This window comes from Leptonychotes weddellii, chromosome 2, assembly GCF_054177405.1.
Source record: "Leptonychotes weddellii isolate Sample4059 chromosome 2, ASM5417740v2, whole genome shotgun sequence".
NCBI lineage: Eukaryota > Metazoa > Chordata > Mammalia > Carnivora > Phocidae > Leptonychotes > Leptonychotes weddellii.
Window position 1 is genome coordinate 52654949 of NC_138370.1, and position 13988 is coordinate 52668936.

The 13988-nt window shown below is 41.6% G+C and overlaps 1 protein-coding gene across 6 annotated transcripts in view; it reads right to left on the bottom strand.

The window, feature by feature from the left end:
• Nucleotides 1–8472, bottom strand: part of TLL1 (tolloid like 1) — a 205176-nt gene extending 196704 nt beyond the window's left edge. For 2 of the 6 annotated variants that reach the window (XM_081811140.1, XM_081811134.1), the window contains exon 1: nucleotides 7607–7747. Coding sequence is in view for 2 of the 6 variants with exons in the window: in XM_081811123.1 (XP_081667249.1) it covers nucleotides 7607–8288 (682 nt within the window). In the remaining 4 variants the exon portion in view is untranslated. Of the gene's footprint in view, nucleotides 1–6486; nucleotides 6749–7606 lie in introns of those variants that run through there. The other 4 variants (XM_081811123.1, XM_081811127.1, XM_081811130.1 and 1 more) reach the window with 4 other exon arrangements.
• Nucleotides 8473–13988: the final 5516 nt, after the last annotated feature.

The window sequence follows — 13988 nt, forward strand, 5'->3', positions numbered from 1 at the left end:
GGTGATGGGTATTAAAGAGGGCACGTATTGCATGGAGCACTGGGTGTTATACGCAAACACTGAATCATGGAACACTACATCAAAAACTAATGATGTAATGTATGGTGATTAACATAACAATAAAAAATTTTAAAAAAATAAAATGTTTAATGTGAAAATAGGAATTATGTTATTTTGACATGAGTCACAAAGGCAATTCCTAGATATGTGAGGCAGATGGGGTCCAAGAATTCATTCTCTAGAAAGTTCTCCATGTGGCTGTTTTCTAGTTATGCATGATGTTCTTCCCTGAGGTATTTCAAAATTTAACTTCTACATATGAGGTATGCTTAATAACACAATAATCTGAATACAAAACACAAAATATCATAAACTCTCATCTACTAGGTATTTGTGGTCAGAAAGATCAGCCTAGAGGAATGGAGCACCATCCTTTCAGTATCACTAGTCCACAGAACTGAGGCCAAGGGGGTTCCCAGTGCTGCTCAAGAACAGTGATTATCTTAATAAACACTTCAAATCCACGCATGGCCAAAGAAGAGAGTTCAGAAATGTTGAGATCAGCTACCAGGCCAGGAACAATTCGGGGAGTCCCTGTGGTATACAATCCATGTGCTAACGGTTTAACACAGATGAGAAATGTAAAGAATGAAGAAACTATTCTACCCTCCTACACCTCCACCTCTGCCTCCCCCAACACATGAATTAAATATCATCAATAGGAAGTTCACAACACAGGAAAGACATCAAATGCCGACAGTAAATACATACTTTGTGACTCCATCCCCATGGAACTCCCCTGATTTGTAAAATGGTGTAGTGTGTTAAAAACTGTTGAAATGTCTTTTTTAAACATTAAGGTGTATGTTTTGAGTAGGATACTAATACATAACATTAGATTTTGTTTGGGAAAAATAATATATGTGGAAGCACTTCTGACCTTCTTAATGTATGGTTTCAACTTTTTAGAACTATTATCATTCAAGAAAGTGTTTTGTTTTGTTTTGTTTTTAATATGGTCCGTAGCAAATAGTTTAGCTCAAACTCTAAATGTAAACTGCAAGAGAAGAGCTGAGTAAGACAAATGCCTCCTTGGTTCATTTTCTGGATTTCAATTAACACCTAATTTACAATACTTCTTAATACAAATATATAGCTGAGCTCCTTAAAACAGCTTGACAGGATTAGCACACATTTTGTAAAGAGCTGACAAAACAAGCATTCCATTAGCCAACCCACAATGTCTCAAATCTAATAGTCAATATCCCATTTTCAGGGCTGACAATGGCAAGAACTAAATAAATAAGCAAGGGATTCCCTCCCTCCTGCTTTCTGGGAAAGAACACATTCTATGCAATTCATTCCAGAGCTTTAAGGCTATAAATTTTTTTTTAATGTTCCTCCCTAAGCATCATTATTCAATAGATAACTAAAAGAAATAAACCACTAAAGCCATATTGCTAAATCATTCTACTGAATCCAGGGTTGCAGAGAGGACTCTTCACCCCTTCATTTAGGAAGGATAAGTCCAGGATTAATTCCAGATCTCAGAATATGAAAGAACTGTAAGAAGCCTCAAAATTCCCCCAGTAGAGGATATCCTACATCCCCAGAAACCTTGCCAGGCACCTGAGCCTCGGCCTGACCCAGGCCTAGCTATGCTGCAGGGGGCTCTCCTACAGTTCAGGGGAGCAGCATGGCCCCCTTCCCCCACCTCCCCAGACACCAGATGGTCCCAGCAGGATGTGCAAGGCCTCATTTTAAATGGATTATTTACCTCTATCTTTTCCAAGCATTCTTAGAAAAGCTTAGGGAGGTTCTAGTTTTAAATATTTTAAGCAGATGGGTCTAAGGTACTATTACAAACAATAGATAATATTCTAAAAAGACAAAAAGTAATGATGGTAAATCACTAGCACTTGATACCATCTACCTGAGTTCTAGAACAATTTAAAGGCTAACCTCTGTCCAATACACTCGCTGATGAAGAGGCTTAAGAGATCATTAATGTGACTAATATTCTTAAGGTTTAGAGAGAATGTTATGGTAACTACAGACAAGTGAGACTAAATTTTAAATCAGGGAAAGCTGCTAAGATGTACAAAAATAGGATTCTTACATATACCATAGGGAAAGACAATATGGTTTCTGTAGAAGAAGCTATACACGGCATACATTAGGCTTTCCTAGAAAAGTGAGCCATCGGGGCGCCTGGCTGGCTCAGTCGGTTAAGCGTCTGCCTTCGGCTCAGGTCATGATCCCAGGGTCCTGGGATCGAGCCCCGCATGGGGCTCCCTGCTCCACGGGGAGCCTCCTTCTCCCTCTCCCTCTGCCACTCCCCCTGCTTGTGATCGATCTCTCTCTCGCTCTCTGTCAAATAAATAAATAAAATCTTTAAAAAAAAAAAAAAAGAATGTGCAATATTTGGCACATGCCTATATGAAAAATTATTAAAAAAAAAAAGAAAAGAAAAGTGAGCCATCATGATGGCAAGAGGAAAAATGTGGAATTATACACTAACTTTCTCAAAAAGCCTTTCAAGGCTCTTACACACTTTTTAACTGTCCCACTATAGACTAAGGAGGCCTAAACAGGGAAGGGAGGACTCAAACAGCACCTACTGAGCTAGAAATCATAAAGATTCCAGTAATTACTACCCAAACTGCCTCAGTGAAGGGATTCCAGCTAGATTTTGAACTGGCAAATGACAGTACCCTCATCAGGGGCAAAAAAAATGGGAAGATCTCAGGAGACTACTTATAAACAAACAAAAAGGAGCTTCAAAGCTGGCTGACTCTGTGGGGATATATGTAAAAAAAAAATAGTCTATCCAATTCATACCTAGTAACAGGAACTGCCATTTATGGGCCAAAAATGGATGTGGACCCTCACAACAAGGGATACAGAATCACTACTGGCAAATGATGAACAGAATTCAAGTATACAGAATATAATATCTATCCATCCCCTTTGCAAAAATTATACTCTGGCCACTTCCAAGTTGGCATCAGAAGCAGGAGGAGGAAAAAGAAAAAAATTAAAAACAAGATCCGAGGAATGAAAACTAAAAGAGAAGAGAGGCTGGTGAAGCGAAGCCACTCTATGAAATGCATTTTTAACATGAGGGTTTGGCAACCGACAGAAGTGCGGACCAAGAAATATATGCTTCAATATTTAATATTATGAAAGAATAAAGTTGACACAGCGTTGAACATCAAATTCCAAAACGTCATACCTAGGAGGCTGACTCTGAGGCTAGAAAGTACAGCACTGAGGACGAAAAGAATGAGAAGATCTTACCAAGAGATTATAAACTTATGAAAATCATCCCAAAAATCAGTATACTAGGACACTGGGATACTGATTATAAAGAACAACAGAAAGAAGAATCCTTTAGGAGACCAAAAGCCCATCTCTATGTAAACAGGCTTGCATATGCCACTCTAAAGGCAAATTTAACCTTGCAAGTCACTGACCTTTAACCATGTTTGGATTTTTTCCAGGAAAAGGAGACATTTACTCAGAAGATTCAAGATAGAAAGCCTTTTTTTTTTTTTTCAGGGTGTTCACACTTGTCCAAAAGGATAAGGACAAGCTTCTGAACAAACATTCTACATCATCAGTCTTCTCAGCCTCTACCCATCATTCAAAATACTAAATTCTTCAATCCCTCTTATTACATATTATATTTTCAATTGCCTGAGCTTTCCTGATATCCCCTTAAATACAAAAAGAGAAAAGAAGGAAGGGAAGGAGGCAGGGAATACGGAGTTGGTCTATCTGGTCTCCAGGTAATCTCCAGACAAATCTGGAACATTTAACTTGCACACTGAATTTAGCTCTTCACAGATATTAATACTCTGATTAACACCTATTGGAACAGTACAACACTGAAACAGGATACCTTAGTCTCTGTTCTGGAATGACTTCCTGCAGCATCAGCTTCCCAGCGTCCCTTAGGAACCTTCTGAACTAGAGAGAGTAAGATTGCAAACTCAGATGACTATGTACTATGCTGAAGAAAGACAATCAGATATCCCTTTGAATTATATGCATCTTTGTGTTTATCTATATAGAGAGATTAATTACCTATATTCTGTCTTAATGGATTCGACTATATAAATATATCTGAAGTTATGCTGCACTAACTTACCTACTTTCACTTATACCAAAATGTCTTTCTAAGTGAAAGTTCAATTAAATTAACACAAGGTTTCCTTTCTGTCCAATAGTTTCATGAACTTGAAATTAGAGTTCTCATAGGTATAAAAATTATAGTGTTTCACAAATATATTAAGAATGGCACAATTTTAACAAGTTGTATTAAGAATATTTCTTCTTGGGTAACATTACTGGTTAGAATAGAAGTTTGTAGATAAGAGGTGAAGATCAATATTTATAGTCTATAGATATTGAGAAAGAATTGAGAACTTACTAGATACCAACAGTGGTAATCTATTCCTGGGATAAATATTAAAAATCAGGTATGATCTCTGTCTTCAAAGACTTTATATTACAGTTGGGTTTGGAAAAGATGAAACTATGTTCTTAGTCATTTCATGCTTATCAGATATGAAAGTAACTGCACTTCTATTAGTCTAGACTCTAGGTAAACCTGGACAAATTTCTATTGCTTGCATTTCTAGGAAGGCCTCCAAAAGGCCAGCTAAGGATGCAGTGTAATTATTTTACCCATCTATCCATCTATCTATCTATCTATCTATCTATCTATCTATCTATCTATGTCTCTGTCTACCTAATTGCATGACAGGTTTTGCAACCAGGAGACTTCAAATCAAGTTCTGGATAATCTTAACAACCATTTGACCTCGTGGAACATCTGTTTTCCTATCTGTGTAATGGGACGATTAACAAGTTCCACCATATTGGACTGTTGTGTTGAGCTGAAATAATGTACTTAAGAGTGCTTTGAAACTATAAAGCTATGTTAGTCATTATGACATCAAGCTGCTGTATAATTTGAGGAAAATTAGTATTTTGTTAGAGAAGTGCAGAAAGGACACTTTATTTTATGGTCCATGCCCTCCACTCTGCTCTTTGGAAAGGGCAGATTAAAAGTACCCCAGAATCTGGAGGGCACCCTCTCTGGCTTTTGTGTGGCCTTCTTTCACATATCTGTCCTCATCTTTCTATTTTAGTGACCTTTTTTTGACTCTTATTTGGGAGTTCAATGTGCTATTAAATTTTCTTTCTTGTTATTATAACTTTTACTTGTCTTACACAGTGCCAAAAGGGAGGCCACTCTTAGCCAAGACTTTGCCACTCTTTAGCCAAGATGGTAAATTAAAGCCTTTCATGTCACTAAATTTAAAAAGCAGGGTTGATCATTTAAAAAGTGATCTCAGATTTTGGATATACTTCTGAGCCTTCCACTTGGGCCATTCTTCTCTTTTCATTATACAATATACACATAGACACAGGTATGCCTCTTGTACTCAAAGGTTATGCTCTAAAATAAACCAGTATTAAAGGAAAAACAAAAGTAAATGCTCTTAAAGTTTTTTTTTTCTTGCCCTAGATGTTTATTTGCTGAGGATAATAAATATTTATGCTTGAGGCAGATTTCAATACACATGGTGCAACCACTTAAATTTTAAAATTGAAAACATTCTTAAATAGAAAAAAAAGTTATGTTCACAGAACCTCATTCTGGACAATTTCTAACATAAGATAAGTCTAAACAACATAATTTCTGAAAATAGTATTAGCTCATTTTTGACACTTCTTATTTGAAATTAATGATTTTTAAAAGGCATAAACGTTTACTTGAATCTGTATAGAAAACTATATTTATTTTCCTGAAATCAGGTCAATGTATACATATGCACTGGTTTTTTCATATTAATAGCTGGTCAAATCTTTCATACATCAGAGCATCAGAATAGATGTTTTTCCTAGACAATCTTCAGAAATAACACTTCATTTCTATATTATCTAAAACAAGAAAGTACACAATTTTCACCCAGTTGCAAACATGATTCAAAATTAATTTCTCAATAAAATTGGGGAGTTGTATGTATGTTTGGGGAGTTGTATGGTATTGAATTCTGGTTGTCCAGCCACTAGTCACCCATCATAGCAGAATGGTGTCTTGCTCCCCAAACCATCAGGGAAGGCCCAAGAAACTTAGGGTGGGATAGAATGAGTGTTAAAGGTGATAGGAGGAAACTTATAAACAAAACAGAGTTAAAACAGAATTCTGAGTTCCAGACTGACAAGTTTCTACTAAGCTACTCCAAGTTTTGCATAAACCATCTCCAGTAAGCGCGAACGAAGAAAGATTTGATAACATGCACAGAACACACATACGCTCCTTGTCAGAGCAATGTGTCATCAACAGTACAAATTAACAAGGGAATTTCCAGCATTTTCCCTCACTGTGTGCACTTCTCCTTCCTTCAGGACCAAGAAAGGTTGAATAAGGTTTACCTTGCTATGAAAGGGAAAGAAATCGCAGTCACATACCGACCAAGCCCGCACAGAATCCGCAGAAGCAGAGGTACTTTGGGTACTTTGCCCACTCCCTTCCTCTTTGCTTTGCCAAAGCCCACACCTCTAGAGATGGGACAGAACGTGCCTTCAGCCTACAAACAACTCTACGAAGCCGGCCCCAACAACCCTCGTAACCCTCCTCCCGAAGTTAGTCGTAAGTCCACAATGAATTCCGGTCACCTCAACCTCAACTCCGCAGGGCCAGGGACCTGGAGCCCGCCCCGGGAGTCCCGGGACGCTGCGCTCACGTGGTCGCCGGCCGCGGCACGTGCGGCTCCGACCTGAGGCGGCTGGAGTGAAGCACCGCCCCGAGCGGGAGGAGAGACCTGCAGAGGCGCTGGACGCGTGGGGAAGAGGGGAAAGACCCGGGGCGCTCCCGGACGCGCGAGGAGAAGCTGAGCTTCAGGCAGTGCAGGTCAAACTGCAATTCCCAGGGGTGTACACAGGAAGGAAGGCGCAAGTTTGAATGGGTAACAACTTGGACTTTTTTTTTTTTTAAGGTTTATTTTAAATGGGCAAATGCATTTGAATATCATCTAGCGTGAGAGCGTCCAAGGTCGTCACAATCCCCTTCTCGCTTGGATCCCACATTTGAAATCCCTGGCAAAAAAGGAAGCAGAGGTGTCCCGAGGTAGCAATTCCATCCCCACCCATCTTTTGGGGAACTCTAACCAACTCGGTCTCAGGCGAACACTGGGGAACCGCACCCTGGAACAAAGAGGAGGTGTAGTCCCCTCCAGATGCATATAGTCCGCTGAGTGCTGGTATTTAAAACCCTCGGCAGGCCAGCTGTGTTTACGGTTTGTTTCGTTTTGCTGGGGGAGGGGAAGGGAATCCGAACTCTGGACGTTTTTCCCAAACTGGGAGCCGGGAGCTTGGCATTCGATCCCACTAGCACAGAACTCCAGTCAACTCGGGCCGTGGCGACTGTCACTTGGGGGGTGGGGAGGGGAAGGAAAGGAGGGCAAGAGACGGAGCGACGGAGGGGCTGGCGAGAGAGGGAAGGAAACAGGTGAGCTCCCACCACCACCCCTCGGAAATCCAGCGCGGCGGCCCCCCGCACGCCACCGTCCCGACCTGGAGAGGCACTTACCGGCTTTACAAGGGTCCTTGTAATCTATCGTCTCCGCTTTATCCTCTTCGTTCCCATCAAAAGTGTAATCATAATCGAGGCCAGCACAGACCCAAAGCTCCCCGTAGAAAACAATCCCCGAGGCCACCAGCCACACGAGCATCCTCGGGGGAAGCGTTTGCAACCCCATCCTCCTCCCCTGGAGGAAAAGGAAGGGACGCGACCCGGAGGTGAGGCGCCCGCGGTCCGCGCTGATGTGCGGTGCGAGGGGAACCGGTGCTCCTCTCCCTACCGGGAGGCTCCTCGGCGACACTGGGGTGTTCAGGTGTCCGGAGACATACGGATGCCGTCGGGACAGTAGAGAGGGCAAGAAGTGCCTGTTACCCCCAGTTGCAGGGAGAAGTTGGCTAGGGGCCCGCGGGTGGGCGGAGGGCAGGTAAGGAGCTCGGCTCCCGGAGACGGGGAGGGGCAGCTGCGGGCAAACTCGGCTCTGGCGGAGCGGGCGCTCGCTGCCTGCCAGGTCGTCCTTCTGGCGGCCGAACTTCCCGCGGCCGCGGCTGGGCGAGCGGCGCCCCGCGGGCTCAGCTGCCACCGAAGCTTGGGCTCCCGCGCCGCGCCCCCGCCGCTGCCAGGACCCCGCGGTAGAGCCCGAGCTGCCGCCGCCGCCGCCGTCGCTCGGGGAAGATGAATCCGGTCTGCACATCAGCACATCTGAACTGAAAGGGGAGACCGAGGAAGGGGGTGGGGGGCAGGCATTTCTACGCCGCGAGACCTTAAAAGCCTGCAGAAGCCAGCAAAGCAACTGGCTGAAAAGAGCAAAAGTGTGAGGATTTGGGGATGCACCGTTTGCCTCCCCCCCCGCCCGGCTGTCTTTTTACCCTCTTCCTAACTTGAAAAAAAAAAAAAAATCTTCGCAGCATTTAACCCAATCACTTGCATCCTGCTTACTTATTCATACAATCAGGGTCAGGATCCGGGCCACAGCCTCCTCTCTGACTTCTTTTGATAGCCTTATACAAACAAACAGACACGAGCGCGCTGACAATCCATTTATATTTTACTAAAGATAAAAATGAATATATTATGTATCTGCGTCCGCGAACAACAATTAATAGATGATGTACGTGTCAGCCAAGAGTGCCAGACCGGGGGTGGCGCGAAGAATCGTGATAACTTAACTGCAAACCTCTACTTCCCCTCCCCCCCAAATAAACAGCGGGTGTGTGTTTCTTTCCTCTGCTGCGGTTTAACCTTAGTGCAGCCCGGGAATGGAGGAAAAGTGTCTGAGCCTTCGCGACTTGGGTAAGGAAGGAGACTGCTGTAAAAGTCCCCCAACCAACAAAGTTTTGCTAAGAACTAAGATCTTCGGATCTGCAATTAAAAAAAAAAAAAAAATCCAAAATCAAGTTACAGATTGCAGCAGCAGGAAACGCTAAGACCTTGCTGATGGGCTGGCGCTATGGCTCACGTGGGCGCAGGAAGGGAAGTTGGAAGGAATACTCGGGAAGCAAATTTTCTGTGACAGTTCTGGCGCCCATACCCGGAGTTGCTCAGTATCCTTCGGCTTCAGTTGTTTTACTTCTGAGGAGAGTGTGTAAAACCTGGCAGCAGGATCAGCGAGGTAAACCACATGTCAGCCTAGCAGACGCAAGACAAACACAGGTTGTGGGAAATTGGGGAGGAAAAAAAATCAGAGGAAATCTCTGCAAAACCCCTGTTGTGAGCAATTCAGTGGTTTCCCCACATCTGCAAGTAGTTTCCAAAATAGGTGAGAGGACTTCTCCTCCCCCAGACTGGTGATTGGGAGCCTTGCCTTTTCCAACTAAATCTTGAACTGTCACTTTAGCAAGGACTTGTAAAAAATCTTCTCTTGCCTTTACATCTTTATTTAACATTTAAATGTCCCCCTTTTCCAAGTTACCATCAATATACAGTGTTATCTAGAGGAAAATGTGAAAGTAACTACCCTCCCACCCACACACATACTTTTGACAGGTAAGCCCAGTTAGGTTAGGGTATTTGACCAGGTTTTATGGATGTTAAAGAAAAATTGGAGGCTAAACTTGAAGTATCATCTATTTCCCACTTAAACTAAGACTAAAAGGATGGGAGGACTAGGTAGAACTGATTTGATATTCCTGGCGAAACTGGGTCTTTCTCAGAGGCCAATGCAGTAATGGAGACTTCCTTCTGTAGATCTCAAACTTTTAACCCCAGGTCACAGAACAGAGAGCAGATCTGAAAAGAACATGTTCAATAAGTAGGTAGAGGTATTTGGTTTTGAAATCTCTTGCTGAGTCATTCTCAAATTCTTTTACCCATCCAAAAAAAAGGTTTGCATAATTAATAATGGTGTTGCTCTCGTGCAGGGCCAAACAAGAATGTATTGTGCTTAGCCCATCTGAAAGCCCAGAAAATGCAACTTTCCTTTAGAGGATCCTTGCTGTTGAGCTGCTGAAACTGTCTCTACTTGCTATCCCCAAACCTTGAAAATGTCCCTTGTTAATCTAAATGACTACAAATATCTCCTTAGGCTATTTAACCATAGGTAAGTTGGCAAGAGTTTGTACCTGGAGATTACCTAAAACATCACTTACTTTGCAGGAATTAGTATATTCATTCATTTTTCCTGAAAAAAAAAAAAGTAACATATAGGGACATCTGCCTCATTATATAATGGTGCCTATTATGGATTCCTTACAGAATTTATCATTGCTTAGTTTCACAATCTTATAAATTTACATTCTAGATTTAGAATGACTGACATAGTAAAACCTCAAACCAAAATATAGAAATGTTTCTTTATGGCTAAAATAGCTGTGGAGAATAGTTATTTACACCACAATATCCTAGGCCTCAATCCCTGATTTAATTATATTACTTTAAAATATTTATTAAATCTAACTCTACAGTAATAAAATAACTACTTTTTAAATTTTATTACTATACTTGCTATGATTGCAAACTAACAAAAGATTTTGCCCTGTCCGTTAAAAAAACATAAATTTGCAAGAATTTGAAGAAAACAGAAAATAAGAATATGTATGTGAGAAAAGAGTTGAATGCTCAGAATATAGCCACAAACATGTGCAGTATGTGAATACAATCTCCTCAGGAAGATAAAAAGAGATGATTGATTCCTTTAGTAAGACATGTGCTGAAGTAACTTTGGCTTCTAGCTGGCAACTGCCCCTGACCACCATCACTACCTGCAGCAGGACCCCAACAGCCCCCAGCAATCTTAGGGAATAAAGTCACCCAAGAGAGCTGAAGCAAGAGGTAACTCTATGCCAATTAGCATATACTGTTTTCTATCACAGTAATTAAAATAAACTTGCCCTGTGGATAACATGAATTAAAAATGTGTATTTTGCGGGCGCTTACGTGGCATAGTGGTTAAGTGTCTGACTCTTGGTTTTGGCTCAGGTCAGGATCTCAGGGTCCTGAGCTGGAGCCCTGGGTCCAACTCCGCACTCAGGCAGAGTCAGCTTGAGATTCTCTCTCCCTCTCCCTCCCTCTGTCCCTTCCCCCCACCCTGGGATCTCTCCCTCTCCTACCTCCCTCCCCCATGCCTCTCCCTCTCTTTCCCTCTGCCCTTCCCCCATGCTCTCCCCCTTTCTCTCCCCCTCTCTCTCTGCCTCTACCCCTCTCTCCCTCTCTCCCACTCTCTCCCTCTGCCACTCCCACTTATGCTCTCTCTCTCTCTCAAATAAATAAAAACAGATTTATTTATTTGTTTGGGAGAGAGAGCTCATGCAGGAGCACAAGCAGGGGGAGGGGCAGAGGGAGAAGCAGGCTCCCTACTGAGCAGGGAGCCAGATGAGGGGCTCAATCCCAGGACCTGGGATCATGACCTGAGCCAAAGGCAGACGCCTAACCAACTGAGCCACCCAGGTGCCCCACTTTTAAATAAATAAATCTTTAAAAAGAAAAAAGAAATGTCTATTATCTAGCCATTTTGTGAAAAGCTAATTGTTATTGTTTTTTGTTATGAAACCAAGTAATACGTGAATATACCCTTCTCATGTCCCTTGTTTAAAAAAAGATAATTCAGGGTGCCTGGCTGGCTCAGATGGTTAAGCGTCTGCCTTCGGCTCAGGTCATGATCCCAGGGTCCTGGGATCGAGTCCCACATTGGGATCCCTGCTCCTTGGGAGCCTGCTTCTCCCTCTGCCTCTTTCTCTCTCTCTCTGTCTCTCATGAATAAATAAATAAAATCTTTAAAAAATAAAATAAAAAAGATAATTCAGATGAGAATGGAATAAAATGTGTTTCCCTCTCTCTCTTGGTCTTACTCCCCTTGTCTGAAGTAGAAACTATTAACCTGTTTTAACCAAATAGTATATACAGAGAGACTGACTCCTATGAAATTGCCTTATCTGCAGATTAAAAACAGCAAACACTAGCAATTTCATATGGTTCAAACTATTATTTCAAGGCTTAAAAAAATCCTGCTTTGTACTAATGCTACTGTTCTTTTGAATTAAATTATATGCATCTCAGTTAAATATTTTTAAATGAGAAGATGATTCTCTGGACCTAAATGGCCTCTGACTTCCACATTTTTAAATCTCACATTCTATGATTTTTTGATATCACATTATTTCATATGTCACTATGGCAGGATGCTCCCAACTCTTGGTAATTAGGATGACGCTACATTCAATCAAAATCTGTCTGTATTGCTGTTTCCTAAGTAACAAATATAGTTTCAGAGACAGAATGAAAAAATGAACAGAAAGCAGTATTTGCTTCACAATGGAAGTGTTACACAAGGTGTTTATTTGTTTGTTAAGAAAAAGACATACACCTCCCCCAGGAAATGAAAAAAAAAAAAAGAAAGAAAGAAAGAACCTTCCTCCTGCAGTGGATTCTGGTCTGAGTAGAGCCCACTGACCTAGGAGTCTCTGGTTATTCCTTGGTACTTGCTAGTTTGCTGTAATACTTTCTTCTCTAGCATATCCTCGCTGTGGGGGTTGGAGATCCTCTTTGTTTTTATGGCTTTTAGCTACTCCAGACCTTTTAACTCTCCCTTTCACCCCATTCTTATGTGACCATCAACAGCACACTTATGCTGTATCTTACTTTCTTTCCTCTTAGGGTCTCTCTCTCTCTCTCTCTCTCTCAGCCCTGAGCAAATCAACATAGCATCTCTTAATTCTACGTCAGTGTCCCAAGGTGTGGTAAAACCCTGATACCACATGAGATCATTTTAGGTAACATAGTGATGAACTTCTAAAAAAAAAAAAAAGAATAGTTACATATGTGTGTATATTATATATCCATATATGTTATAAAAAATTAACAAATTTGCAATTGCATGTTTCTCATGCCACTTAGATTAAAAAAACAAGTTAGTTGCTTTATGAAATTAAGTCAATAATAAAGGTGGCACGTGAAGGTTAACTCATGTTTGGTAAACACTGATCTAATTTAATTCCTAAGTCCCCTTAAAACCTCACACTGTCTGTGGACAACAACCTTTTTGCCCCTTCCACACACCAAACCTCAGTCTATTCCTTCTCTTGCTTACTTATCACTCATTCTCATTTCCAGTAGCACAATGCGGAAAGGCTACGTTTGGACACAAGAGCTGCATGTATTTACCGTTAGCACTTTTGGTTAGTTCGCTTGTTTAAGTATGATTTGCTGTTTAAGTCTCAAGAAGAGCCACTGACTTGTTTGTTCAGAAACCATGTATTATTGCTTAACGACATCTGGAAATGATTGTATTCTTCATTCAGGCATCAGCTTGCCAAAGGGAAATGGAGGGAATGGGATAAAATAAGAAGAAAGTCATTTCATTTCTCACCTGATGGGACGCTAAGTTTGAGTCCACCAACAGATATTCAATTGTGTGACCTCTAGGCCTACACTGAATCCGCACTGTTTTCCCCTGAACACCTAGCTAGAGAGGCACAAAAGTATGGGGCTCAGAAATCGTCCCCCAATCAAAATTCCAGCACTCTGCTTACTAGCTTGGTAACGGTAACTTTGAACCCACTTTTTTAACCTCGTCTGCCCTCACTTTCTTCATCCATAAAACAGGGATAATCTTAAGGGTGATAACATTTCATAGAGTTGTTACAAGGATTAAGTTGGTTAATATATGTGGTGTGCTTTACAGTTCCTGTACGTAGTGCATTTTTGGCATGTGTTTGCTATTATTATCATCTTAAGTGAGTTCTTAAAAGTCAAACTATTTCCAGCCTCTCTAAATATATTATTTGAAGAGAGCCTTCTCCTCCTTCACTTTGAGCTAAATGGTATAACTCCAAGGTAGCGTAACTCGTTCAAGGCTGGAGAGGCAAGGGACAGACTGGTTAAGAGCATATGTTTCACTAGCAGGAAAAGTCTGACTTTGTCATTTAGTAGCTGTTTTGCTTCTGACAAATTACTTCCC